Source organism: Kryptolebias marmoratus, linkage group LG6 (genome assembly GCF_001649575.2).
Source record: "Kryptolebias marmoratus isolate JLee-2015 linkage group LG6, ASM164957v2, whole genome shotgun sequence".
NCBI lineage: Eukaryota > Metazoa > Chordata > Actinopteri > Cyprinodontiformes > Rivulidae > Kryptolebias > Kryptolebias marmoratus.
Genome location: NC_051435.1, coordinates 22,348,708 through 22,375,292, shown reverse-complemented (window position 1 = coordinate 22,375,292; position 26,585 = coordinate 22,348,708). Strand labels below are relative to the sequence as shown.

General features: G+C 37.3%; 1 protein-coding gene across 4 annotated transcripts in view; it reads left to right on the top strand.

Annotated features, from left to right (window-relative positions):
- The window catches only part of sema5ba (sema domain, seven thrombospondin repeats (type 1 and type 1-like), transmembrane domain (TM) and short cytoplasmic domain, (semaphorin) 5Ba), a 224,009-nt gene that overhangs the window by 84,423 nt on the left and 113,001 nt on the right, over positions 1 to 26,585 (top strand). For 3 of the 4 annotated variants that reach the window (XM_025006972.2, XM_025006973.2, XM_017421158.3), the window contains 3 exons: positions 3,588 to 3,815; positions 23,502 to 23,601; positions 24,754 to 24,799. In XM_025006972.2, coding sequence (XP_024862740.1) covers positions 3,635 to 3,815; positions 23,502 to 23,601; positions 24,754 to 24,799 — 327 coding nt within the window. In that variant the 5' untranslated portion in view covers positions 3,588 to 3,634. Of the gene's footprint in view, positions 1 to 3,587; positions 3,816 to 23,501; positions 23,602 to 24,753; positions 24,800 to 26,222; positions 26,391 to 26,585 lie in introns of those variants that run through there. The other variant, XM_037976123.1, reaches the window with a different exon arrangement.

Sequence of the window (26,585 nt, the reverse complement as noted above, 5' to 3'; positions counted from 1 at the left end):
GATCATGCCTGTGTTTTTATTTCTCTAAATTTAAGACACAAAAATTACTGGCTTTTTACTGATTGCAGGATAATGATAATGAATGTGTATTATTATATATTTACTTTCTAATGGTATGATTGCAACATTTTAGTCTGTTCTTTTCTAAATACTAAATCCACAGCAGAACTACATAAGATTTCCCTCCTAGCTGATTACAAAGGCATTGACCAGATCTATTACCTCAGTGGTGCACAGGTAGCCCATGCTTAGCAAATAGAGTTCCTTTAATCAACACTTGTGACTGGTAAACAGAGGCTTAGTGAATCATTGGCATGTCTGCGTGTGTGTTTGCAGACACAGTTTCTTTACTGCTATAGATTGTCCTGCTTTCTTGCTGACAAACTAATGCTAATCCTGTTCACAGCTGGACAGGAAATTGGATGGACCCTATCGAGCATCTTTGGAGTGGCCAGAAGGAGGCATGCTTCCCACTCACTTACAGACAAAAGTAAACACACACTCAGGAGTTGATGTTGGCACACAGCATGCATCACTTCTGCCCACATGCTGTGACCCAGTATGCAGTGTGACCAGCTGCCCATGGATGGATACTGCCAGTTTTCAGAGATGAGGCTTGTGTGCATTTCGGTTTGTTTGGGTGCGCGACAGGAAATGTTTCATTGTGCAGCCGGGAACTAGTCTCCCCTTTATGTGTTAACGTGAAATGTACTGTACCTCATCAACCAAAACCTGAACTTACAGCAGAATCCTGCTCATCTGTCACGATCGTCTGCCCAGTCCAGCTTCCAAAAAAATGACAAGATTTGTAGGCTCAGACTTTAACTTTCAGGACTCAGTGATTAAATGTGAATTAATCACCTGTCAACGTTGCTTCGACAGATAATGAAGTTAAGGGAAATTGTGGCAATCCAGGGAATAAATTTCTCCCTTCATCCTTAATAGTATGTCATCTCACGTTGATTCCTCCTCATGTTTCATATCACTCCCATGTCAGAAACCCAATAAAAGTGAAAAATAACGATTAACAAAACCTGCAGAAGGGATGGTTTTGTATAATTTACATTCAGACAATGTTTTCTTGTAATTAGTGTGGTAAATAGTAAATTGCTATGATATAGTATGACAAAATTATGTGTTGGTGGTGCTGGAGTTAGTAGATGCATTTTTAAAAAAATCATGTGTCCAGAAAATAGTAAATGGGGAATAAAAAGACAAAAGTTTCCAAAAACAACTTGGAACTTAGTCTTATCAGAACTTTTTCAAAGTTTAAATCCCTCAACAAGCTGACAAGCAATCAGAAAGGGCTAAAACTGAAACCATAGAGCAACGTCCCATTTTTTAGTGAAGAAAGTACCCAATGATACAGGCGTGATGACAAACACAAAGTATTCAATTTAATTCACTGGCTGCTGCCACCTCTTTGATATTTGTCTCTGTTGATAGATTAAGCTTTCTCTTTATGCAGACCAGTTGACAATTTATCTGTGCCTTAGAACATATTTGTTGTAAAACAAATTCTTAAAAACTTTTGACTTGTTGAGCTTGATTTGTCTTAAAAATAATTAAGAAAACATGAGCCAGAGACAAACTTGTAAACACATTTAAAGCATTTTCAAATCCAATGTGAAACCTTACTTTTTAGATTTTTTTTTTACCTAAAGGGATAGTTCAGATACGGTCAAAATGGGAATCTGTGAAAATATTAGGAAGAATTAATATCATACCTGTTGTAGGTAACTATTTAAACAGCCTCACTTTGAAGAAAAAGAGTTTAATTCTGACCAGATTTATGAGCTAACATCTAATCCAAACACAGCCAAGACCAAACTGGATTTCTATCATTTTAAAACAACTTTAAAATAAAAAATATCATAGTTCTCATATAAACACTACAATATAAACGTTTACACTATTGTCAGTGTCACATTACACTGTTATTCCAGCAGATATATTAAGTGTGGAAGCGTCCCAGCCTAACCCAGAAATGCTACATTAAATTCTGCTGCTTCCTTTTACATTTGCAAAGATCGAAAGAATTCTTTGTAAATAACTTCACAAGGACATAGTGATGAAAATGAAAAAAAAGATTAAAGTACAGTTCACAACTGCTATGCTTTTAAAAAAATAAAACTGTGGTTGTTTTACGACTGCAGTGATCCACTTTGGTTTCGGCCATGTTCAAATCAGCTGTTAGTTCATCAATCTGGTCAAACTTAAACTCTATTTCTTCAAACTAAGGCCTTTCAAAGAGCTATCTAGAACAGGCAAGATAATAATTGTTCATAACCTTTCCACAGAATCCCACTTTAAAAGATCTGAGCTATACCTTGATGCAGATTGTTTTGGCGTTTCCTTTTTCAGACCTCTTTCTGTTCTGCACAGTGAACCATCAAACTTGACTCACATCTAACCTGAATGAGTCAAGTCTAGTTCACAGTGTATTGAACACTTCCACCTGTTTCATCAGTAGCTGGAAGCCGTTGACTGCACTGTATTGTAACAACACACATAAGCGCTGTGTGCATCTCCCTAATTAGTTACCAGCTACAGTGAGTAGGATAATTGATTGCAGGCCAGTGTGGTTGATTTGCAACTCAACTAGGCTAATAATTTGTTATTGATTAAAGCATTAGTGAGAAAAACACTACAGAGGGATGTAACCAAGTCAAAGTGCTGCAGGAAGTTGATGCTCCCAGTTTTTAATCTACTTTAATGACATTACACCTCGCTAAGCTAACATTGTAAGGAGTGCAGGGTGGGAGATGATGAACTGCTGGTCTCAGCTCAGCAATGTCGACTCATACGTTACGACCAGAGGAGATTACATTTACTCAGAAAGTAAGAGACTGTCTGTATGTGTGTGTATGTGTGTCTGCTCGTATGGGTTGCGAGCATATGATTTGAATACTGAAGGAATTATGGGAGGTCATTTATGTCCTGCTATGTATCACATGCAGTAAAAATGTCAGGAAGCCAGGAATATACAGTGATCAAAGCTGCGCAAACATTTTCTTGAGGGCCACAAATTTCAAGTCAGCTCATTTGTGCTTCATTGACTTGTGGAAACCCACGCCTCGTTGAAAAATCCACCACCTTATTCAATTTTCTCATTTTAATCAGCCATTAAATTAACTTTGAGGGGTTTCAAGTTTAATTGCACTTTTTCAGTAGTTATGACAAGTTCAAAGGTTAGGTAATTCTTCGATATGACTCAGTGCTACAGTATTTTCTAGACATTTTTTTGTTCTGTGTCCTTCACACACAGCCTCTCCATTTTCCTGGATTTTTACTTTCAATGTTGAGTTTATTCAGTGTTTTATCTCGTCTTTGCAGCCACCTTCTACTTATCTAACATCCATTTTTATTCATCCTATAGTGATTCTTCCAAATTTTTCTTCCTTAACATCCCTTTTTTCATTCTTTGTCTGCTCCTTTCTGTGCTGGAGTCAGAGCGGTAAGCCCTGAGGAGCTGAAAGTTTTGAGGGTGAAAATGATTTTGAAGTGACTCAGAGAGCTGTGATTCTTTGAAGCCAGGTGTAAAAATGTTGCATTGAGGTGCTGAAGTTGTCTCTTCTCTTCTCCAGCTTATTCCCAGAGGCCCACCTTGGCAGCTAGAGGAGAGGTCATCACCATGACGGCGTCCTCACAGGACTCCCACCCCTCGTTCATGGCTGGCCTCTTTCTGCTCCTTCTCCTCCCTGCTGTTTTCACGCAGGACTCCGCTGTCCCAACAACCCCAACACCGCCTCTGTTCGACCCGCTGACCCAACAAGAGTGCACAAGGAAAGAGCATCCAAAGGTTTCCATCCAAGGTCTGACATCACTGAAAACAACATATTTTATGTAAATGCCTGATAAAGATGAATGCAGAAAACTGTTACAAAAAAATGTTTGTGCACTCAAAAAGATTCTTGAATGAACCCAAATTTTTTCTTTAAATTTAAATTTTAGTTAATTTAAGTTCAACCAACTCAGTTTGGTTGAGGATCAACCTTAGTAAAGAAGCAAGTCAGTCCTAAAGGATTTGGTTGATCCAACACATGTTAATTAGAAAAAACAAACAAAACTAAATTTTGGGAAAATCCAAAAAACATATTGTGTGTAAATTGTTAAATATATATTTTTATATTTTTAGGCATTATATTTACATAAAACCAGCAATAATGAATCATTTAACAAACCTAAACTCAATAGGTTGAAATTATAGAAACATATAAGTCAAATTAACACTTGCTTTTGTTGGTTTTTGAGAGCAGAAAGAATCAGGGTGTTATTTGATTCTGCATAAGGAATGATTCATCTTACTGTGTTTTTATTTGATGACATTTTATTTTCAAGGAGACACACAATGTTATAGTTTTCTTTTACAAGTTGGCACACTTTTCTGAGAGTTTAAAGACATATCTATTGCATGCTTTGGTCAACCCCCCCAGGATGTTTTGTACCACAGCACTCACATCAACCCTGACTTTACAGCTTTGTTCAGAGCATCGACAGAATATTAAAAATACCAGATGTTGTGTCCCCACCTTCTCTAGTTGTTGGCAATTGAAACCAGCAGGAAAAATATCTGGGGTGTATTTTTATTTTTAATCAAGGGCAAAGCTATGTTTGTTTACATAGAGTAGGCGGGGCTTAAAACTTGGGACCAGCCTGTGATAATGCTGTTCTTGTTCCAGCTTCAACTTTTGGATTCCTGTCAGATGCCTATATTTTATTGCCAGTTGATAGTTCAGAGCAGAAGGTATTGTGTGTGGAGGCACCAACATAATTTACAATAAACTCTTTTTGTGGTGTGTTTTCCCCTTTCTGATTAGTGTTACAGCTTTGCATTGTGTTCCCAATGTAAGTCTGGACACACATGAAATCAAGCTCACACTACCACACTCCAAACTGACAGAAGAATGTTTGATAAGAGTAAATTTTTGGATTACAGTAAATACATTTACTGATCCCTTTCATTTAGTTGTTGTGGGGTCAGAGGAGGAGCCAGGACATTGGTGTAGGAGGTGCTGTTCTCAGAAATGAATGCATGGAGCCATCATACCCTAAACTGGATCCTTTAACTAGAGTTAGGTGTTTTGTTTTTTTTTCTCAGTGGTTCCCCCCGAAACAGTCCAATGACTGAAACAGTTTGGAGTAGAGAGTCAAAGGCAAGTCGCACGCTGGTGCTTGTCATAATCCTATCTTCTTTGTTTAGTCTAGGAGTTAAAATGTGAAGATTCTTAAAATTACAAAGTTTATGTAGAGATTGAGGCATCTCTTGGTTTGTTGTTAGAATTTTGGAACATACAGTCAGCAGTGGACCTCAGGTTCATTGGGCTTTTTGGTAATTACCACCCTCACCCAAGGAATGTCCAGCTGAGGATGATCAGATCTGAAGAGAAGCTTGTAGTACCTATTTTATTGTCAGTCATAAAAGCACTTGTAGAGCTTGGTATTTTCTTTAAGAACCACTTTTCCTGTGCATATTGACTTGAAAAGCATCTGACTGCATTATTGGTCAATTTCTCCATTTTCCCTTTTTAGATGGTATGGAAGATTTATATATATATATATATATATATATATATATATATATATATATATATATATATATATATATATATGTGTTAACAAATTAACATGTCATTTTTCATTACTATATCCATATATATGTAAATATGGTATTGAAAAATGGCATGTTAATTTGTGTAACTTTTACCTTGATTTTGTAGTTAAAGAATCTGTCCTGATCAAAACATGTGCTCATACAGAGCTCATCAGATTTCACAGCCTCTTTCATCATTGATTTTGCAAATGCTTTTAATTTGAGAAACCAGTGCTTTGAAAGCAGAGGAGAGCTGCTAATGCAACCATTATACGTTTTTGAGGGGGCAGACAGTTCTCTGCATACATGTCTTAGAGATTTTATGCATGTTTTCCATATTTAGAGACCTAGATGTCACTTTTCATAGCAACAAAAATAAACAGTGCTCTTAAATATATAAATTCATGCCAGCTGCAGTTAAAGCTCACCGTTTGGCACCCATTTGGGACAGCATGTATCTATAAAAGAAAAACTGAAAGCAAAAGAGGACATGATCAAAACGATTGTGCAGCAAAAAGGCACCTGTTGTTGGTTATAGAGGCTGTTTATCTGTACAGTGGTTCAAGAAACAAGGTCTTTCTCACAATCGGGAATGGAACGGTCTGGGGCATAGAATAACAGATATGACGGAATGAAATGTCAACATGCACAAAATTGCTGTGTTTATTTTTGAATGGGGTTGTTTGTGTTTCATCTGCCAAGAGCAGTGACAAAGATTGAAAGACCAAAAAAATACCAGCTGTAAGGATTGAAGATAGGAACCCAAAAGTTAAGGAGAGTGCCATACTTTTTTCCTTTTCTTTTCTTTTTTCTTTTTAATATGCTCTGCTCCTCCAACTCAAAATTGCAAACAGTTCTCTTATTTTGTTAATTTCTTTACTGGGCCATAGTTTTGCTCATTTGTCTTTTAGGTCTTAATTTTGGCTAATGTCTGTGTAAATTAACATGGAGCACCTGTGCGTCATTTCTTTTTAGATGAGTTTCTTCTTAAATTAAACTCCATAGAACCATTTAATCAACTATATTTATTCATCATGAAGGCAAGATTGAGGTCACCTAGATGCTGGGTCCTTGTCCCCGTCCTGCCTCACCATCCAGGCCTCCAGATGTCCAGATTAGCCGAGGCCCCTCCAGTGCTTCACTTCAAAGACGTGCCACTTGAGAATGGCTCTCATGGCGGGGAGCTGCAGGGCTACTGGCCTGTCAAAGCAGGCAGAGCGGGGCATTATGTGAAGGCAGCCCGTATAGAAAAGTTCGCACAATGAAAGTGCCAGCAAGAACCTGAGATTAGCCACTGTGATTGATGAGCGTTTTATGGTGGCTTGTTGGAGCGCTATTGCAGTCACCTGAAGGAGACAAGGGGGGCGGCTAAGAATATGTCTCTAAAGGCATGCACAAGTGTGTACCTAGGCAATAAAATTGCATGTACCTACTTTATTATCAAAAGTTATTGTTTTGTTTTTTTAGGACTTCTCGTTTAACTGTGTTTTTTATGTGTTGGCTGGTGTTTGTGTGAGATGTAGAGATATTTATTCATGACTGTGCATTTCTGTGCAGCAGTAAGAGACACCCTGGCCTTGAGTTAGGCTTTTCACAAAAGCGTATTGTATGTTAAACAGCCTTTGTTCATTTTCTGACTTGTTGTATTTCCACTCTGACTTAAGGACTCTTTGAAACATTTAAACCAACCTAAACCTGTTATATTTAAGCAACTGATTATTGGTTTGTGAACAGAAAACAATGTCTGATTCTTTTTCATTTCTCATAAATTTTCTCACATAGGCACATATATCAATTTTCTGCTGTTTATGTTTTTGCTGTGATGATTACTGAAATAATTTGCACTATGCCTTACTGTAAACAGCAAGTACAGAATCACACAAATCGTGTTTCTTCTCACCACAGGAGAGTAATATTCAAGTTGGCTGTTTTAATTGTATCACCGTTGTTGATGGAAACATCTGACTGTCCTATACTCCTGACAACAATATTTTTAGGATCCTGTTGAAAGAATTTTTTTCAACTTTGGCACACACACTCACTAAGACTCAAGGGAAAGCTAAAGAAAAGTTGGTGGCAAAAGGTCACAGCAAGCTAATAAAACACTTTTTTGGACATCAGTCAAGAATTTGTATGCCTAACATGGCAAAAAAATTGTTAGAATAAAGTCAGTGTCCTGACTTTATTCTAAGAAACTTTTTAAGGCCTACCCATATTGACTATAAAAAGTTGTACAAAGTACTTACAGTTGAAACCAGAAATTTACATACAGTATATAAAAAGACATGTTATACAGTTATTTTTAGTCATACAGCTTACATAAATAAAAATTGCCTCTCTTATTATTTGGACATTTAGCAAATATAAATAATTTAGAAAATCCTAATTGATCTTAAATGGGAAAAATTATTCTGATTTCACAGTATGAAAAGAAATGCATGTGACTTTTTATGTAGTGTATGTAAACTTCTGGTTTTAACTGTAACCTTTTTTAAGCTGTAACAGTAATACAGAAAGTTACTAAGTAAACTTAGCAATAATTGTACAGAGTCCAAAACAAATTTCCCTAAGGAGATACTAAAGCATATAGTACTACTTGTGGCTTTTCTTTAGAGTTTCCTCTGAGGTGTGCTGGTCAGGTGTGCTAGCTTGAGTAAGCTCATTGTAATTAGCTAAGTGATTGAATTTCAAATGTATAATTAATTTGGTGGTATTGTAATTGATTTTGCCTTATCACAGTCCCAAAGAAAGTTGTCTTTTGCCTTTAGAGTTTTCTCTAAAGATTAGCTATGGTAGTTTAAAGAGTTAGCTGTTTTTAGTTTTAGCTGTTCTTAGTTGAGTGTTTGGATTTTAAATACCTAATGAAATTGGTGTTAATGAATGTAGCTTTATCACCACTGCCAGATAAAATACCCAAATTGCAAATTGCAAAGTAGCTACTGGACTGTTGTTATTTTGTATTTTAAAGTACTTCTATATTGCAGACATATTGGCCCGTTACATCCGAACATTTTACCACAGCTGTGTTATGGTACCTTTGTTACGGTGGAGCTGCAGTAAAATCATAGACAGTAGGTCAACAACAGAGATTGGGGGCTGAGTATGGTCAGCTATTCTGAACCGAGACCCTGATTTATACTTGCAATTGGCTGGAGACATTCCTATTTATTTCATTGTGGTTTGCACCATATTATATAAGCTCTACAGACTAGCTTGACGTATACTTTGAATACTGTATTTAACAGCAGGGATGGAAACCAGCAGAAAGATTGTGTAAGGCAGTGGTTCCCTAAATTGGTTTGAGACCCCACTGGGGTCCTAAAACAACATTTGAGGGGTCCTGAGATAATTTCCAGAAGTCAAATACAGTTTAAAGATGATTAACAACACATTATTGTCTCAGTTATTATGAAATATAAAAAGCAGCTGTCATAAATGTATCAAAAATACTTTAATAATTGTTAAGGCTTTGATTATATTTAGTATTTTTGGTATATTAGACATGTTTGTACATCTTAACCAACAATAGATGAGCTTGCAAATCTGTGATGCTATTTTGTGAGTCAGAATCTGAAAACAAAAACCTACACCTCCACACAACTTTATCAATCATGTAAAATTGTTCCTCTCTATGAACATTTCTGACTGGATGTTTGTATCTCTGCCGTTCCAGACCATGAGCTAGTGTTTCATGTAAATAACTCCACATTGCAGGGATGCAGCTTTGGAACCACGTAACCCCACAGGCACACACTGCACGAGCCGCTAGCTCATGATTTAGATGGATGAGACGGGTTCAGAGGATGAGACTGCAGGTCTGATAGAAGCGCAGCATGAGGGCAGCAACTGGTGCACTTTGAGTCTAGACGCAGTCTGTTTTCCAAGATTTTATGGAGATGTTTTGGATTACGTTATGAAGCTCAATAAACTTGTTTATGAGTAAAAGGTCAGTTTGGTTCATAGGAGAAGTTACAACTTCATCACACCCAGTGCTGCAGTATATTTCAGTGCAACAGGATGTTTCATAAGGGAGTATGAGAGGAAAAGTAATGGCTGGTAGTAAGACCTTTGGCTTAGGTTTTACTATGTTCTTCGCAGAGAGGAGAAGGTGTTGTCTGATGGATTAAATTGCTTCACAGTGTGCATCATCTGCTCCTCTCAAATCACTGTTACATTACTCTGAAGACAAGCAAGAAAACAAAGTTGGTGCTTTTACCTATTCATCTTCTAGCAAATCTCTTCTCACTTTCCATTTAATTCTCTATTTTTTTTAGTCTCATTCATTCTTCTTCTCTTCCCTGAGTTCCATCTTCTTAGTTACATTTTTACATCACTTTCTCTTTATCTCGCCCCTCTTATCACTTTTCCTCTCAGCCACCTTTTTTCGCTTCATAATAGGAAGAAAATGTATTGGGTGTTTTGTAGGCGTCCCATTTCTTTCAGGGTCTAGGTGATGGTTCTGTCACTTAGGGTTACATTACTGTCTGAAGGGCTCTTGAGAAGCACACATGTTATCACTTTATTTGGCATGAATATCTGATATTTTTGTGGCATTCTTATCTGTCTCTGTTTCCCTCGCTCTTTCTCGAATGCAGCGGTGGGTCTAATTGGAAGTGTGATATCAGATGTGTGGGTGTGTCTAAAGACATTAATCAGGTGGGTGAACGTTGTAAAGTGTAGTGTGTTGCTAGGGCCGGCCCTTCTGTGTGCTGATGGTTTAGCTGGATATCTGATGCAGCTCTGAGATATAACAAAGAGAATAGAAAACATTTAGCTGTGTTATTGCCACTTTAAGTGAAAAGTGGACAGCGCTAAGAAAATTGCTGTCTTTTCCATTTCTTTGCTGTCTCCTTTCTTTTCAGTTATTATAACCGCTTTCAGACATGCACTGTCTTTCAAGATTATTTAGAAAACTACTAAGCTGATTCAGATCCAGATCACTTTCACTAAAATGCTTATTATGCTGTTTGAAATTTTATTGTGATTATAGAGCCCCTCTTAGACTGAGCAAAATCCCACTAAGAATGGCTAATGCCCATCAAGTTGTTTCTTATTTAGTCGCATGCTGGCATATAGAGAAATGCTTATTACAAAAGTCCAAATGGTTATAAATGAACTTTATTTTGTGAAATGTCAAGTCCTGTGTCGTTTATAACATACATGTAATATTCACGATGTGTTCCCCTTATGTGTATTGCATATGTGTTGGATTAAAGGGTTGGAAAGTTCCAGCATAATACGGTTTAAGAATTGCTTATGTTATGTAGTCTTAGCATAACCACATTGATCTTGTTGGTGGATCTTGTTTGTTTTGATCCACCTTGTTGCTTCCCCAGGCACCTATAAAGAAGAGGCTCACACTATAGTTGTTGTGTAACCTATTTTAATAGTTTGAGCTTATCAAGAAGTCTTTTACAAGCAACAATCAGTGTACTAGTTGTAGACTTATTGCGAGGGATTGAAGGAAGTTATTTGAGTCTGCTGCCAGAATAATGCTTTGTGTAGTAATGAAGTGAATGCAACATTTTGCATACTGACTGGTACACAAATTATTACAGGCACCTTTAATGGACATGACCATTTGTCCACTAAAAGTTCTGCAGTCTTGGGTCTGCAAGAGCAGGTACCACTTTCATTTTCTTTTTAACAAAAACTTATTTTTATTCACTGTAACATCTGATACAGAGGCTTTGGAATAGACAACAAAAACTTGTGCTGCCAGATAGCTTGTGGCTCACTTTAAATCTTCTTAGTGCAATATACAGTATGTTCCCTGGGGCTGCAGTAGCTTGGTGGTCAGTGTCGCGGTCCTGTGGTCCTGCGGTCCTGAGGTTGCAGGTTCGAGTCCAGCAGCTTGGTGGTCAGTGTCGCAGTCTCGTAATCCTGAGTCTGCGGGTTTGAGCCCAGCTTAGGTCAGGAAGGACATCCAGTATAAAACAAATGCCAATCTTTTGTGCGACTTTACTTGCTGTGGTGACCCTTACAGAAGGGGGCAGCCAAATGAAACCCAACAACAACAACACTGCACTTTCCCTCTTGCAAAGCACACTTTGAATACTTTCAAACCAACTGAACCCAAAACACAGTGCCAGGGCTATATTTTCGAGTTGACTTCTTAAGTCAAATGCATGCTCTTCAACACAGATTCTTTTCACATTTAGTCCTTTTTAAAGTGGCTTTTCATCTTTAGCTATTTTCCCCCTGCTAATGTTTGCTTCTTTCACACTTTTTTTCTCTGCTCATATTTCTGTCAGTGTTAGGTAGCACAGCTGGAACTCAGTCGTCCTGTCAGTAGCTGTGAATGTTCCCTCACCTCTGAAAGTCAGACAGACATCTTTACCGGTCACTGACTGAGAGGCTATTAGCCTCCCGGCCCTGGCACTGTTTCACCCCAGACCTTGGTCTCTCTAGGCTCTTTCTCTCTTTCCCAGAGCCCTCTATCTAAGTTCAGTCAAACAGTCAGTGGTGGGGTGGGGGTAGTGAGAGAGTTGTGCTTCTCTGGGGTACGGCAAGTCAGCCACTGAGAAAATCAACTGTTATAGGAGAGATAAGAAATGAGACAAGCAAGATGGGGTAGAGGCTGCCATGAATGGAAAAGCCAAGACTGATGTAAAAAAAGACCAAACAAAACATATTTGAAGGGAGTTTTCCTTGTAGATAAGACTGGGTTGTACAAAATATTTAAAATTGTAGGAAGGTTTTTGTGCAGCATGAAAAGGCTAGCTAGCAAAATGTAGAAAAACATGGCATTTATATATGTTTTTTTTTTACATTATATTCACTATGGATCGATGTTGTATGTGCATTTATAAATTACAGAACTGATTTCTTATGGCGTTATACATTTGCTTACCAACAATTAGTTATTTTTATATTCACTAACGTTGGCTGAGCAAAATATATTGCTATAAGATGGGCTTTAATTTCTGCTGGAAATAATTTTTTCACAGAAATTGTCTGCCAAATGGCAGAGAGCAGCTGGTCCTCGTGTAACCATTTTTGTTGACAATACTGGAATAACCCCACTGCCCTGCAGATAGCTGTTTTCTTTTTAGTATTGCCTCTTTGCAGCGAGTCTTATTTCCATTAGTAAGACATTGTGTTGCTGTGCATCCCCTAAAGGAAAATGATAGACAGCTTGCTTTAGAATAATATTTGTCATTCATAGCTCATTAAACAGGGAAACACTTGAGGGCAGAAACCAACCAGGATGCCTGATTATAATGCTAATGATGAAAAACTGTGTCATAGTGCAGGACTTTTTCAGGTAAAGGGTTACATAGAAAGTGGATAAAGCCAATAAGTGGACATGCAAGTTTACTAAAATACTTCATAATCAGCTTTCAAATTTGTCAACAAATTAAGTCTTGATAAGAATTTGCTAAGTTAAAATATGCATGTTAGGTTAACTGATAACTCTAAATTGTCACTAGGCGTGAGTAAGAATATGAATGGCTGTCTGTCTCTATGTGTCCCTGTGATGGACTGGCGACCTGTCCAGTGTGGACACCACCTCTCACCCAATGACCAGTGGAGATAGACATCAGCTCCCAACGACACTGAAAAGAAACAAGCGGGTAAAGAAAATGGAAGAATAAATAGAATCGTAATCATAATCTGGATCACCACCAAAATTGAATCTTTTTTTTTTTGGAACAACTCCAACATTTCCTGAAAATTTCCTCTAAATCTGTTAATTATATTTTTCCTGATCTTTGCTAACAGACAGACAAACAAACCAACGGACACAACCGGAAACAAAAGGGTCACATGTAGGAGCACAAACAAGTTTTTAACAAAGGGGTTACCTGTGACCTTGACCTTTGACCTCATGACCTTGAAATCTATAGGCATTATCTTTGACCCATGAGGTGTCCAGCTGTGCAGTTTGACATTCCTTCATTACACTGTTACATAGTTAGAGCAGTAGGTCAACTGTGAATACTGACCTTTGACCCCATGACCTTGACATCCATGGTGATCACCCTTGACCCATGAGATGTCCTGCTGTGCAGTTTAATATTCCTGTTATACAGCTGCAGAGGTAGAGCACCGGCTGATCTGTGAACTTGAACTTTGATGGACCACCATCAAAATGTAATCACTTGCTCCATGAGCCATGTTTGTTGTTTCCTGAAAATTTCATAAAAATCTGTTCATAACTGTTTGAGTAATCTTGTACACAGATAGACAGATGCTACTGAAAACATAATCTCCTTGGCAGAGGAAAAAAAAAAGATACATTTGAAATGAATCATTTCTCTGATAATGCCTTAGTTATGAAAGCAAACTGAAAGCATTTTAAAATAGTTTTGAATTTTTTTTCTCATTATTTTCTTACAGTAATTGTCTCTTGTTGCATTTTTAAAGCGCCACCCTACTTTGTTAAAACACAAAAAGCTGAAAACTTGCTAGTCCTAAATCAAAAAGGTAGAAAAACGAACAGTTGAGAAAGAAATCAGTCCATGTCAATTAAAGGGTCTGTGTCAGTCAACCTGTATTGGTCATTGCCTTTATCTGACAAGAGGAATTTAGAGGATAAGCTTTAGCTCCTTCTCATTTAGACAATCTACCACAAAGGAAACATCAAATATCAGTCATTTGCCTGCTCTTCTCTATCTATCACTATCAGTCACATGTTATCTGTATTGCTTTTTTTTAAACAACATGCTTGTGTAAATCAGTGTGCCTTACAAGAACAATGATTAAAACCACAAAACTGCACCACTGACACATCCAGCCAGATACGTTTACATAGATTTATACACCAACACATCGCTCACCATCCTCCTTAACTGCACACATCAAACAACCACTAAAAAGAAAATATTACATTGCCTTAAGGATTCACTTAAAAGCCTAATTTAAAATACCGTAATAATTTTACTTTTTATCTCTTTTATACCAAACAACACAGGAGCAGCTGGTGAGGTGCTTTTTTTGCTGTGTCAAACGTAAAGCTGTTTTTGCTTCCCTATGACACAGTGATTCTGATCCTCACAAGCAATCTGAAACTTTCTTTTAGATTTTTAGACTTTGAACAATTACGTTGACCGAGTCATTAAGATTTTTGCTCCATTAGTCCATGTGGGGAGTCAGCCTGGCCAGCCAGAGGGGGACAATAAAGCCCACTGATGGTGGTTATTGAGTTAAGGAACCAAATCAAATGTAGGGATCCTGAGAGATTCAGGATATCCTGTTGAAGGGGCTGGAAAAATCATCAAAAAATCAAGTTAGAATTGACAAAAACTGACCAGGCTCAACATATAAAATGCATTTCTACACATGAGCAGTAAAAAAGATGGGCTCGCTTTCTCAGCAAGGTATCTAAAGCACTGTTTATAGTAGGAAAATATGACATTTTCACAACGAAAAGGACATAAGCTCAAACACTAAGGTGATATTCTGAGGATTTCATTCATGTTTGTTTCATGAAACTTTTGCAAGAAGATGCTGGCAATGCAGTGCCTGAATAGTTAAAAAAAAAAAAAAACATCAGTAGAAAGCAAGCCTGCAGTAGCTGTCAAAACAACCCACCCTATATGATGAATTTATATTCACATAAACAACATGTCTGTTGATATGAAGTGAAGAAAGTAGCCACTTCTCACTTCATGAAACCAAGCAAGAACTTTATTCCTGTCAGATTTAAACCTTGATGTTTGGGATACAGTGCATGAGTGAGCCTTTAGGCATGGTTGAAACAGCTTGGAGTTGCATTCCTGGTCATGCAGAAAAGGACACCTTGGACCCCAACAAGGGGACATCCAGGAACTTTTCAGTTGCTTTTGTTGGAGTACGCAAGAAAGCAAATTATTGGGCATATTTTTCTTTATGACTAGAAATTTCTGCATTGTGAGTGGTACTCCTTATTATTTCTTTAATTTTTTTCAAACTGGAATGAAACCGTGCCTTAAAACAGACATCTGTTCTTTTGAAATGGGGTTTTGTGGGAAGGTTATGCGCAATTATTATCTTAGCAGCTTTAGATAGCTTTATGAGCAAATTCAGTTTGGAGAAAATGCCAAAAAATGCTGGGTGCAAAGTGTAAACACAAGAAGAAGAGGGTGCTTGGGTTGGGGTTGTAGGATAGATTAGAAGGGGAGCTATGACAATGTTGTTTCCAAAAGGTTGCGTTTTGGGTTTTACTCTGAACTCATGTTCAAAAGAAAAAAAAAAGATGGCTCCTGAAACTGTTTTTGTGTGAACACAAGACTGAAACAAACAAACAAAAAACCTTTCCTGTTTGGACAGCATTTTAAAGCAACTTTAATTCTAAAAACTTGATATAGGTTCATATGAATTCCACTTATGCTACAGCTAGCTGCTGCTAATGGTATTCAAACTCGCAAAAAGCTGTAAAGATCAATGTAAATAACCTTGCAATGTGAAAATGACAGTGATGCAAAGGTTTATGAAACAGCAATCATATAAACCTCATTGATATTTTTGATATTGAAGTTTTGCAAGGAGGAGTACACTTTCAGCTGTGCATTGCATGAACTAGTAGTTAGTCCATTAATCTGGTCATATTCAAGGTCCATTTTCTTCAAACTGAGGTTGTTCAAAGAGGTAAGATATCAAAGCTCATAGCTTTTTTAGAAAACCCACCTTAAAAGATTTGACCAATTGCTTTAACTTAAGAATTCTGTTTTGTCTTTTGACATTTAATTTCAAGTGATCTCAATAGCTATTAGGATAAATTAACTTTAAAACTTTGTATTTATTTTTAACTTTGCACCACACCCTTATTAACTGACATCACCCTCCAGGTTTTAGAGACCGACAGATGTTGATAGACTGGCTTCAAGATCGTCCAGAAGCTTAGATTTTGAGGGATTAGATGAAGGTAGGATTGGATCCTTATCAAATATTCCTTTCACTGAGCTCAAACTTGGGAAACTTTCACATTGTATCAAGCGATAACGAATGGGATTGTGCTTAAGCTGTGTGGTTTCATGTAAGTGTCTGTTAGCTTAAGCAAACTTTAAATTTATTTTTTTTCCCTTTCCATTTCCTCAGCTTCATAATATGTTGGCATTTTCTGGCTTTAATAGATCTCCATCCAGACTTGGCCTTGTGATGAGTGAAATCGGTCGGGGCGCATCTTTACTTTCCCCACATGCTGGGATGAAGCGAATGCTTAAAAGAACTGGAGGGAGATTGAAAGATTTTGATTTATGTCAGTGTGAGATGAACGTCCTCATCTCCCGATCCCTCTGGCAGTCGTGGGCCAACACATTAATCCTTCTGCCTGCTGACTGGACCAGCACAAGAAAGACCTGATCGTTCCTCAAGTTAAGACTGAACCCCACAAGTCTACCAAGAGGGAGAGGCTTTCATATTCCTCTTGCATTGTTTTGCCCATTTTGTCCCACCACCCAGACAGGCAGACAGTTATATGGGGAAGGAGTGATCAGCACACATAAAACCACTTGTAAGCAGGAGGATAAATGTCACTCAGAGAAAGAGCACTGGCTGCCTTCTCAAAGAATAAACAAGCTCATGAGCTCTCCTGCAGGACACTTAATCAAATTCAGACTTGCCTTATTTTTTTAACAAGCTTTTGAAGAGATATTTGCGATGTGTGGAAATGTTTTATATGCCTCTCAGTATGGACTTAAAGAGATTTGTGGTTCACATTAAACTCTCTGAACTGAACACTAACAGCTTCTGTTTTTACGGTTAGATGCATTATACTGCCATGGAAATTATTTTCTTGTTATCTATTTCTTCACCACGCAGTCCTATTTTATGGTTCATGTCGTGTGCCCCGTTTTAATGGTCTTATTATACGGGGAGAATACGTCACTCTTTAACAGACTGGCATTTTTCAAAATGACATTTTTGGGATATTTTCTTGAATATATTTTGCATATAATGTAAAAGTTTGGATGAAGTTTGGAGAAATTACACTGGACATTTTTTTAAATAATTGTAATTAGTGTTTGTTCATAGCTATATTCTAAAAAGCTAACAAGGCAGGAGAATGAACTGGGTAAGATATTTGTACTGATTTCTTTAAAAATCAACAGTTGCACAGCGTGCGTTAGCTTGACAATACTTGAAACACTGCAAATAGGTGAAAGATATATATACAGTACTGTAGAGAAAGTTTAACCACTTCTCATTTCTTCACATTTTACATCAATGCTGCCAGACTTTCTTGCAATTTCTTAAAGTGGTCTTGATCAATATTGCTATGGGCTCTCTGAAGGTCTTTCAAAAGTTTTCTTTAAACTTTGCCTTTTTATTGGTTTTCTTTTCAGTCCTTGTACCTGAAGATGACAGCATATTGTGCAGATTGTGCACAAAAAGCTAAGAAAAGTGGACAAATTGGAAACAAAACAAAATATGTCAGGCCTAAACATCTATCTACAGCAGACAAACTAAACCTGAAACTAATGTGTTTAAACAGGAAAAAAAAACAGCAAAGTCCTGATACGGTTGATCATTTTCTGTCTAGTTTTCTGCTAATAGGTCTTTAGGTATCACTTTATTCGTGCTAAAATACTATTTTGTACATCAAACTGTGTAATCTTTGGTGTTTTTGTAGATTCAGCTAAATAAATGGGAACAGACTGCCACATTCTGCTTGTAACAAAGAGCCTAAATATCCTATTTAAAATTGGTTCTTGCTAGTTTGTCTGATATAACAACACTGGTTTGTCCCTTGAGTTTAGCAGCCTTTTTATGCCAGAAGGATTCATAGGTCAGTGTCCAGAAGCTTAAGCAACAAAAAAAAATCTTCTGAAAGTGATCAGACAGAGACAGAAACTGAGTGAAACAAAAGAATAAAGAGAAACTTTCAAAAGATCTTCAGAAAGCCAGAAGAAATCATGTTCAGGACTATTTTAAAATATTAAAAGAAAGTCTAGCTGCTCGGAAACCCCAAAATGTATAAGGACATTAGATATAGCTTAGCACAGTACACAATATGTCTATCTTGATTAGTTGTCAGACTCCTCACTTTGAATGGTGCACATTTCCTTTAAAACCTTCCTAAGTTTGAGTTTGTTTATCTGTGGTCATTGATTAGTATTCATTTGTTTCCCCTGCTCTCTGCTCCCCACTTTGCTACTTCATTTGGCATTTTAATGACTCCGAAAATCACCTGATAAACAATAAGTGTTTGAGATTTGTTTTACTTTAATTGCAGTATCACACCCACATTTTTCTGGGGTAATATTAACAATAATGACATAGTTTTTTTTTTGTTTGTTTTTTTTTTCAGTGTTTGAAATTTGCTTTTAAATACTCAACACTATAATGTAAACTTTGAACACTTTGTTTTATCTTCCACACTCTCTAAAATGTCTGTCGTATTTTTCTCTGAGGTTTTATGTGGACAGCTCCTCTCCTACAGCTTCTGTAAACAGCTGCACTCAAAGACAGGGCAGGAAACCGACTATCAGAGGAAGTAATTGTTCAGATGGGAGTAATAACACAAAACCTTCTGACAGTCACTCAGTCATGCTGTGGCACTTGTCTGTGCACAAAAAAGATGGAAGTGCCTTTTGAAGATGAGAAAGATAAGTTAAAATTCCATCAATGTTCTTACCACCACAAATATAATCCATCTGCTGTTTGAGTCCACATGGGTGATTTGAGCGGACTGGTAAAAACTTGTTACAATCACTTGAGTTTGCAGGAAATTTGGGGACAAAGTAGAGAGAAAAACTAACAACTTAGAAAATAAAATTGTTTCATTTGACCAGAACGTGCATTTTTTTTTATTAAGCTTTATGAAGCTGAAGCTGAACAATAATTGTATTGTAACGCAACAAAAACATGAAACATCTGCCAAAAACAAATTACATTGTGTTAAGGGATATGTCATTTACAAATATTCATTTTCAATAATCTGACAGCATGTTACAACCACGTTTATGACCCCTTTTCACAAAGAACCTACTCCCACCCTGGGTCACGATGAAAATAACTTCAGGTGTGTTATTTAGGTCTGAGGGGTTAAAAGTGGACAGTGTTGCCTTCTGGTCTTTCAGCTTCAGCTCCTGGAACCATGACTCAGATTGTGAAGCACAGATGAGGCTGCTCACCTGCTTGCTGTGCCCTCTGAATGTATATATAAAAAAAAAATAATAATAATCTTAAGACTGTGAAGGAATGCAGTCATTAGTGGCCTTTCATGCTGGTGTTTTAGACTAAAATCATCATATGTTGAGAGGGGAGTCATTTTGGTCAAACTCTGTAAATAACATTATAAGTAATCTCATATGATATTGTGAGATGTGTTAGTGCTTAGAGAATGTATTGAGGGTAACTCTCAGATACTACCACACAGAATTTTAACTCACAATTTAGCTCACTTCTACTCATTTTTGTGTTGGCTAAGGCTGCGCAGCTGTGGCAACCATTTCAAATCTGGCTGACTCTTAAGCTTACTCAGTTATAGATGTACAACGAACGATTACTTTTTGAACACACACATGCACAGACACACACAGTTACAGGCAAAAACATTATGAGTCCTTTTGGTGGGTAATAATCACTGAGATACCAAGTGATTTCTTCTGTGATTAACTGAGATTGAATTCTGTGTGTTTTATAGTTTTTTTAAAATTCATTATTAATTCAAAGGCTGCATTCCTTGGCCTATGTCCAGTGTCTGTGGATTGCTTGAATGGTCGGTACCGCACTGTGAACACAACTCATGTTCCTTCTATTATGTCCTCAATCAGATTACAACTCCTGTTGATTTAATAAGCCGTGTATCATTTTGTTATTAGCCATAAAAACAGCCGTGTGAGTCTTTTGAGTGATGCCAGAGACTTCATAGAGTCCAATCTTTTTTGTAGTTTCAAATAATCAAAACCAAAAAACTGTCTCCAAGCCAAAGCTTTTGCACCCTACATGGTCTGTACTTAGCGGCATCCTGTTTTGCAAGTTTTAAAACCTCTGAGCTCTGTTTTGTTGCAGAGAAAAATGTTTCTTTTTACTGTGTTTTTTTTTATATATCAGTGAGGTAAAACTTATAGACTTGCATACTCCGCCATTTTAGATCCAACCACAGATTTTTAAAGACGTTTTATTTAGGGTGCTGTAAAACTAATAACAACCCCCCGAGGCCTGTTGAGATTCTGATGTCAAATATTATTATACAATCCATGCACGTTCTCCTCTTTTTCATTTGAACTTTGAGGCGTTTGCCTCTAGAAAAAGAGGATGATTATGAAATTACTCATTCATTCAGCACAGTGAGCAACTCACAGCTATAAAACCTGGAGTAAAGTTCAACATGACAGCAGATCTGTGAAAACCAACCAGTTCAAATCAACATCTGGCAGACAGATTTAATTTGTAGTCTGCCCGCAAAAACTTACTTAAACCTGGTATGCGAGTGTGTGTGCATGTCACCCATGTTTTAACTGAAGAGCACCATCCTGCCTTGTTGCTGCAGCCTTCTGTCTTTTCATCATTCATCTCTCTAGTTATGCATCCAGATGATAGAGCCATATGGGCCCCATCAATCCTGAAATCCATGTTTTTGCAAGGTAGAGAGAGGTTTTTTTTTTGTAACTGCTGTCTGTGCCTTTTTCCAACTCTGGGATGCAGATTCACACCTGTAGCTTATAGATTTTACAAGCTACTTTACATTTTGTTAAAGACTTTAAGTGCTTGATGACTTCCTGCCCAATAATTCACATTTACATAAAGATGGTAACATAAATGTTTGGTTTCATTATTTTGTCATATCAACTGCCTTAATAGAAATGTAGTCATAGGACATTCTGGGCAGCTGTGGTTCAGGAAGAATAGTTTTCTGCTGACTGGGAAGTTATCAGTTTCAGTCCAGCCTCCCTACTACATGTCAAAGTGTCCTTGGGCAAGATGAGACACATATTAGCCCTAATCTGCAACTTGTTGTGTTTGAATGGGTAAGTATGACTTGTTGTGTACGAGTACTTTGAGTGGTCAATAAAACAAGAAAAATACAATCCTTTCGGCATCTCGGATAAGTTAGGAAATAGTTCAGATCTTTTGAATTGAGGTTATGTGGAAAGATTTAAGACAATATCTTGTCCTTTTGCAGAAAAATCTTTTAACAACCTCTGTTTGGAGAAATTGAATTTTGTCCTGACCAGTTTGACAAGCCAATGTTTAGTCTGAGCAGGGCTAGAACAAAGAGAATTTTTACTGTCTTAAAACAACTCCAGTCTTAAAACTTTTATAGCAATATATGCAAACACATTTGCTCTATAGTCTATTTTGCATAAGCAGTTGCTTGTCTCTGTGTGTTCATTTGTCTGACTGTTAGCAAAAAATCAGGAAGTAATCATAGTATGCACTTCTACAACTGATGAACATTTGGAGACAACCCAATTCAAGATGACTGCCACAGCTAATCGTCTTTAACCAATCTAAAACGACTATAACTCAGTCAAATTTAAAAATTATTGATCTAAAATTGCATGCAGTAATAATTGAAAGGCATCACCAACACATAACTTGAGTGATCAGATAGCTTGGGAACTTTGTTTAAAAGTTTGACATTAATTGTTAAAGTCAACCCTGTTTGTCTGTTAGCAAAATACCTCATGAATAAGATGACCGATTTTACTAAAATTCAAAAAGTCATCATTGAAAGTACATTCACAACTGATTACTTTTTGAAGTCAGCCTGATTCAAGATGGTCATTGCAGCTAATCAGCCTTAGTAAACACAAAACAACTAGAACTCAGTCAGTTTTACAGATATTGACCTAAAATTTGGTGTGGTAGTAGCTGCAAGGTCTTGGCTTTTATTTACATTCATTTAATGACTGCTATCTTGACTTACATTGTTTTTTTCAGGAAACTTGATAAAACTTGTGTACATATTGACATTTTCCCAAATGGACATTTTTTCCTAGCGTACTTTAGGGAAATTCTAGTCTTGTCAAATTGACGGCTGGTTTGTCAGTTTTTGTTGTATTAGTGTATAAATTTTCCTTTGCATAAGTTCTAACATGGGTTAGATTTTATTAATTTTGTTTTATTTATTTTTTTCCCCCTTGACTTCTGTTTTTTCTGTCATTGTGTCTAATCTATCTCTATCTCACTTTAGGTTCAATAATAAAAGGCACAGAAAACGAAAAATGCATCTAAAATCAGTTTAACACAGCCATTCAAGCTGGGAAAAAAATATATTCATCTTGGCTAATGGCCGTGATCATGCGTACAGCGTGAAATATGGCAAATCCCTTCATGCGCATACCTCCATGTGGTCAAATCCGTTTATAGATCTGCACGAAGGATCACACGAAGATCGAGGAGAAAGTGCTCTTTTACTGCAATATTTAACGTGACATTAAAGCCCCACCAGGTTGGCCCTCTGCTGTGCTGCTTTGAAATTTAGATTTGTAAATGCCAGTCTCACACAGCGCCGAGGCTTCGGCTTAGCGCACCACACAGAGCTGGGTTTGTGTGAATGTCTGCTCGTATCAGGATCCTTGTGCCTGATGCGACCCGGACAGCTTTGTCCTCTTCTGTAAGAGACACCGTGACACAGAAGGAGGTTTTTTCTTTCACTAGTGATTGTACTTTTTTTTTTTAAACAACCTTTCACTGCACTAGTCAATCTTTAAAATAAACAACTTGTTCAGCACAAAAAAAGTTCCAAGAGGACAACGGTGACAATGCAAAAGTAAAAGCTTTTACTTGTCCAACAAAAAAAAAGTAAATGAGGCTTGGAAATATTCAGCTTTTTGCTCCATAAATGGGCTATTGATTTTCTTGTGATCAATCAACCTCATTAAAATAATCATGCACCAGCTTGTGCATAAAATACGATTTCAGAACAGCTTGTGTGTGGATAAGAAAACCAGTTTTGACTCAGAACTTCACTGCTTTTATGTCTTGCCATGTCTGAGCCCTTGCTAACCTCTCCGTCTTTCTTTTTTCTCAGCGCTCAGCCCGTGGATTTCCACTTTTTCCCACCCTGGTGTGAGAGACTACTCCCAGCTCACCCTTGACCTGACTAGGAATGAGCTTATTGTGGGTGCCAGGTAAGAAACTGTAAATCCACTCAGCTTTTCACCCCACAGAGCACATTACAGAGAACGTGATACCCTTTCTGACTCACTCAACCCTGTGCGGTTTTCGGATAATGACGCTTCTGAAGTACTCTGCCGAGGCCTCTCCGGGCCAAGTTAAGCTTTAGATTTGGCAGGAGGAATGAATGTAAAAGAAATGCATCAAGCTGCAATAGTTTGTGTAACTCAATGAAAGAACTGGAGTTTAAATTTAGCCTCGTTTACCTTTGTTACAATTTTCCACATCCAAGTGTGGTTTATAATGCATTGACATATAAAAAACGAACTTCTATGTAACCAAAACAACAACTTAAAGAGATATTACAGCCATTTTGCAGTGGCATTCTCTATAAAAGTTATGAACAATTGATATCTTACCTTTAGTAGATCACTCTTCAAATGGTCTCTGTTTGGAGAGATAAAACATTAAATCTGACAGAACCGATAAATTCACAGCTAGTCCAAATGCAGCAAAGATCAAAGTGAGTTATTGCCATCTTAAGACAACTTCTATCTCAAAATTTTCATAGCAGTTTATGTAAAAGGCTGTCATATAATCATTTACGCTGCTCTCAGTTTTACCTCATAATATTTCCATAGAATTCTCTGCTTATTCCCTGTGCAGCGTGGGGTACCACCAGCATAATTTTAATCATATTTCTGCCAAAATGCCCGTGTAATGCAAAATTGACGCTTATATAATAGAGTTTGTGACATTTTGAAGATTATTCAAAATTATACTGTGTTGATGAGCTGATAATGGCTTGTCCGTGCAGACCCTCTTCCAAAGTGGAAATTGCCATCTTAAACCATCTCTAATCCTAGTTCCATAGCACTTCACACAAACAAAAAAAACTATTACAGTGCTGTCCATTGTGAGTTTTGTTCTGTTCTGACTAGCCATTAGCCCATCATTGTGGTTAGAATTAAACTCTATTTCTCAAATCTGATACTGTTTAAAGAGCCATCTGCAACAGATAAGATAATAATTAATTGGTTACAACTTTTCCACGGAAGCCCACTTCAAAATGACCAAAATATCCCTTTTAACACTTATATTCAATAAAACAGCTTTTTCACAAAAAGTGAAATTCACTTTCATCTGTCTTTTTCATTTACTTTCAGAAACTACCTTTTCAGATTGGACCTTCGTAACATGTCGCTCATACAGGTAAACAAATACATTTTTCTCAAGTGCCTTTAAGTGTAGCGATGTTTAGTTAATTTTAATGGGGAAGGCTGTGGCTCAGTGGTTAGAGCAGTCCTCCTCCAACGAGAGAGTCAAAGGTTCGATTCCACCAGTATGCTTGGCAAGATACTAAACCCCTCACTGCCTTTGATTTGTGCCCCATCGGTGTATAAATGTGGTCTAAAGCACCGATTATACTCTATACATGATTTATACAGGTTAGCTTGTAGACATGTAGCAGAGTGCTGTATGAATGTGTGTGAATAGGTGAGTAAGGGCAGATTGTGTTGTAAATCAGTTTGAGTAGCCTGGATTGCTATAAAGGTGTTTTGTAAGTACAGACCATTTACCATTCAATTTTGGCACATTTTAAAATATTTGTTGGATTCTGTGGTCATTGTTTTTATTAGGATAAAGGTGTTTTTCTTATTCAAATATTATTAACAAGCTCAGCTTTTTTGAGATTTATTTTTTCTGCAGAGGACACCTTTTGGCAGTGCTGATGTGTGTTCACAGCCTGCAGCCTACACCAAAAATATCCTCTTTGTAGGTGTTTTCTGAGGCTTTGTTTAGTGACATTTTATTTAAATATGACAGCTGCTTCTGCACTCAGCGCTAACCTTTCCTGTTTTTGTGTTCTCCTCTTTCTTTTGTCAGAAAACACCTTTTGTCCTGATGCTTATTATTAGACATGAAATCCTGTTGTTAATGTGCTTTTCTTTTTTTGATTTTGTACCAAACATTTGAAGCATAAACTGTAACAAACTTCTTCCTAACAAGGCATTCTAGTTTATTACTGTAATAAAATAATTTATAGTCATTATTCAGCATTTTTGGCCTTACTAGCAGCTAATGGGTAAGGCATCTTTCTTTTATGACAATGATGGAGGTGATGGACTGTAAGGACTGGTTTAGGTTATGAACTTGGGTTTGCAATCAGGATAAACCCCATAAAAGGCTGATAATGTTCCAGCAACATTATGAATTCATTACAACATCTTGATAAAATCTGCTGAGAATAAACTGTCTGATTAGAAGGTTTGAGAAAAGAAGAGATATTCCTAAAATCTGTCAGAAAGAGTTACAACCTGAACACTCCAAAGACAGCTGTGGATCATAGCATTAACTTTTAAACCAAACATGTTTTCTGGGACTATAAGTTTTTTTTTTATGTTCTTTTATGGTAATGAGACAAACCTTCAGAGCAGCAAAGCAGCAGGATTGTATTTATTTTTTTGTTGCTTTCATCACTTTCCCAGAATTTGTGAAAAATTCTTTTTGTGTCCTGTGTCTCAGATCCATTGAAAGACTACCAGATGAATACCTGAATAGTTCTAATGTCATACATTTGAATAATTATAATAAAACCTCAAAAGATAAACCCCTCAAAAAGGATGATTTTTTTTTTACCCTTTTTTAAGAAGCTAATTTCTGACAAGGCGAGGCTTGGCAGGACTCAGACTCACAACGACACAACAAAGTTTTAAGGATTTTATTGCCAGGAAGCTGGAAGCAGGCTCTAAGTCTATGATCGTCTCACTCACGTGATCGGCTAGTGGCGGGACCGGAACTGGTAAGTCCACTCTAGCTTGGTTTAGTGTTGCAGACCGGCTGGTCTGAAAGGGGCTGAGACGAGAGGGAAAGTCCAAGTCCAGGCGTGAGGTCGTTACCAGTAGGTTAGAGTTCCGAAGCCAAAACCAGACAGGGAGAATCCAAAGGGCGAGGTCCAGATGAACGAAGCAAGGTCGGTAACGGGAGATCAGAATCC